The sequence below is a fragment of the Metarhizium robertsii genome (assembly GCF_000187425.2).
Source record: "Metarhizium robertsii ARSEF 23 chromosome Unknown MAA_Scf_13, whole genome shotgun sequence".
NCBI lineage: Eukaryota > Fungi > Ascomycota > Sordariomycetes > Hypocreales > Clavicipitaceae > Metarhizium > Metarhizium robertsii.
Genome location: NW_011942153.1, coordinates 512,788 through 516,329, shown reverse-complemented (window position 1 = coordinate 516,329; position 3,542 = coordinate 512,788). Strand labels below are relative to the sequence as shown.

Below are 3,542 nucleotides of genomic sequence, written 5' to 3'. Positions count from 1 at the left end.
CAGTGGTTATGGACTTTGCATCTAGCAAAAAGTCCAGATATTCGTCGTTGTCAGATCGCCTTTCTGCACTATTCGCCTTTTCAGCCCGATCCTCTGTCCCGCCTGTATTTCTCGGTATGGCCGGGAAAGCATCTCTAAAGTTTCGCACCGCCTCTTGCACTCGTGCGCCGACCTCGTACTGATACTCTTCAATTTGATGGTTTGCTTTTTTGAGAGCGGCTGCTTCTAACTCATCGAGCTTTGCTCGCTGTTTCGCTATATTGGACCTTTCAACGTCTAGAAACAGCTGCTGTTCCAAATCCCAGTCCTCAAGGTCTTGAATGCTAGACCTGACTTGCGCTGCGAGGGAACGGAGTTCCGGTTGCTGTTGACTTTGCTGATCTTGCCCGAGCACTTCTGCTAAAGCTATGGCACTTTCAAGGCATTTCCGCAACCTTTCTGTTGATATGCCAGCGCGATGTATTGTGACCTCGCGTATATGCGCTGTCGACCGAAGTATTTCGCCAATCGCGGTTGTCGACTGGCAGCCTGATTTATGTGAGGCAACAAAGAGCTTAGAGGACCCAATCGCTTCCATCCAGCGATCTAGCGTTGTAGCAGCAGGGCAATCCCACCCGCGATTCTCCAGGACGTCAGGCAGATACTTTTGTGAAAAGTAGAAACAACAGTGTTCCATCGCCGTCTGCAGCTGTGTCATGAGTTCGTATTGTGCCTGAAATGGCAACTTGATTAAACAGCTGGATGCATCGTCTTGCTCTCTGTCCTTGTCCACTGCCGCTTCTAATTAGTGCAATTCTGAGCCCACTCGTCAATGCAACTCACAAGGTTGAAGGTCAGCTTTGGTTGCGCCTTTGCTTGGTGATGAACTCCGGCACTGCTGACATCGATTTACATTCTGATCCGCTGTTGGAATTGACCAACAATCTCCTGTACTTGCGGCTTCTTTCTCTTCTAAAGAGCCCCCTGTTGTTCCCCCATGAACGGCCGGAAATGCCTTGGCTTTTAGCAGCTCCATGACTACCCTGACGACCTTGTCATACCCATATTTGTGGATGACTTCTTCTGCTTGAGGCCTGTTTTTGTCAATCAGGTTTCGGATCGGCTTCCTCTTCATAGTAACACTTTGCCCGCCAAAGACGTTTGCCAGCGCAGAACGAACATCATCGCACATCAATGACTTCGTGTCGCACATCGTAGGATACTGGGATATGCTGCCTTGACTACTTTGGTAAATTGAAGTGCAGTGTCAATATAGAGATGAAGGCGGGGGTCATACGACTTTGGAAGCCTGGTTGCATATTTAGGAACGGTACGCGTTAGTCAGATGTCTCAATCCCCCGCTTTTGCTTGAGCAGACTGTATCTTCTAACGTATCGTTCTTAAGAAGTACCCTTTTGTCGTCGATAAGCCCAGATGGCCATTTTCTGCCTGTGCCCCAGCATGCCTCCCTAAGGACTTGCTAAGAGCAATCTGGTCGTTCTCGAGATAGATATTAATGTTTTCCGCGGACATTGTAGAACTATAGTTGAACGACTCTAGAGATGCCGAGGAAAATGCATGCGAAAGCAAGAATTTTCCTCAAAGTGTACCAAGCCGAGTAATTTTGAAAGGCGGTAGACCAACCTCACAAGAAGAGCGCTGATGTCTGAGCTGGCCCGCCACAGCGGCCAGTTGCCTGGGCATGCAAAGTCAAGCAGTCTGTGCCGTCCGCCCTTCGCATCCTTCTTTTACAACCGATGTTAAAAGGAAACGGAACCATGGCAATGACAGTTGCGACTTGGGGAATGTGGTTTCGATCAGAACCAGAACAATGTCACTGCATGTATTCCACTCCATCCAAACCACAACTATCGCGGATCGTACCGATCGCAGGGTCCTTCTCCGCTTGAAGAGTGGCGTTCTTCGAGAAGGGCCTACAGATTCGCCTCGCACTAAAGGACAAGCTTGCTATTGCATCCCAGGACATCCAAGACATCAAGCCAACAAATACAGGATGGGCAATTGTGGCCCGGAACGAGAAAATTCAGCAGCTTGTCCTTGAGAAGCAGAACGAATGGGGCCCATGCATCGACTATTGCAGAGAACCAAATCCCATGGCACACCTACCTGATCAAGAACTTCCCCAAGAATCTCCACTCTTGGGACCGCACCCTTCTGGACTTCGAGGAAACGATTGAAGAAGAGATCGAAGCCCAAACAGGGCAAAAACCAGAACGATGGCATGTCTCACAAAAGCCTAATAATGAGGATTCGACCAAAGCAACACTGGTCATCTCATTCTTCAAGCCGCTGAACAACAACTTCTGGCTACTCGGACAGGGAAGCTACTCCTTTAAACTTACCAAACCAAAGAAACTGTCTCAGGCGAGCATTAGGGCCACCGACCCGGTGCCTCTAATTCCCACCGCCACGGTGGGCAAAAGAGGGGCTTTCTGAAGCTGACCAATAGCGCCGCGAGCCTCCAAATTGAACCTGAGGAACACAACCACTGCCCATCAGCTATCACGACTTCAAAATGGAGCAGTTACGTCGCTGCTTTTTGCAATGCCGCATCGCGGCATTGAATCATCAACGACTCCGTCCTAAGATTGTATCATGCATAGCTACTTGTTACAGCTTCGCCTCTTCAGGGAAGCTGCTCACAAGATAAATAACTGTATTTTCGCATATGTGCCTACCCTGAATCACAACCCATCGCATATAAATCAACTCTCCCCTGTAAAAACTTTTCTGCACCTGCAGCTGTTAGCAGCTGTTAGTGTGCGGGGTTCTTCCAGGCCAAGAGACCTGCAGTTTTGATGGCGGGGCTAGCAGAGCCGAAACAGCCACAAAAAGGAAGAATTTTGGAGAGTTCATATTCCTCTTGAGCTGCGGTCTCGCCAATCGAGCTCGTCGGGCATGCCGGGCCTTGATGAGGCTACTATAATTCAACTCTCCCTTGCCCAGAGACTCGCGGTTTTGATGGCACGGCCACCGGGGCCACGACAGCCACAAAAAGGAAGAATTTTGGAGAGCGTCTATTCCTCTTGAGCTGCGGTGTCTTGCCAGCTAACCTCATCAGGTGTGGCAGGCTCGACGAGCTCGCCGCTAGGGAGATTTATCTCCTTTGCTTTATTTGGTAGCACGCTACCACTGAAAAAAGGGCTCCCGCTGGTCCCCGTACAAAGACCAGGTGACAAAAGTTGTGGACGCGACACTCCCAAGGGCCGGTCGTGTCGACATCATCGTGATCCCGCTGACGGGTATCGATACCGACAACAAACTGCCGCCAGGCGAACATCTGCTACCTAGGGGAGATTATATTGCCACAGGATGCCACGGAGCTTAAAGCATTGCACTATGGGCTTGAAGGGCTCTAGAGTTTGTTAGTTTCTTTTCCTAGCTTACGGGGGGATCAGGGTAGTATATTTCGATGAAGCTAGAATAGCACGCCTCATGCCTACACCAGGGCGCCAGTTAGGCGATACAAGAATCAAATCAAATCATCAAATCAAATCAAATCAAATTCTGATGAAGCACGAGGCAATCGGAACAACCTGTTT

General features: G+C 49.6%; 1 protein-coding gene across 1 annotated transcript in view; it reads right to left on the bottom strand.

The window, feature by feature from the left end:
* Positions 1-1,192, bottom strand: part of MAA_01403 (ubiquinol-cytochrome-c reductase cytochrome c1) — a gene marked incomplete at both ends in the record, with an annotated part of 1,546 nt that extends 354 nt beyond the window's left edge. Inside the window, 2 exons of the mRNA XM_007819401.2 lie at positions 15-771; positions 823-1,192. Coding sequence (XP_007817592.2) covers positions 15-771; positions 823-1,192 — 1,127 coding nt within the window. The remainder of the gene's footprint in view (positions 1-14; positions 772-822) is intronic.
* Positions 1,193-3,542: the final 2,350 nt, after the last annotated feature.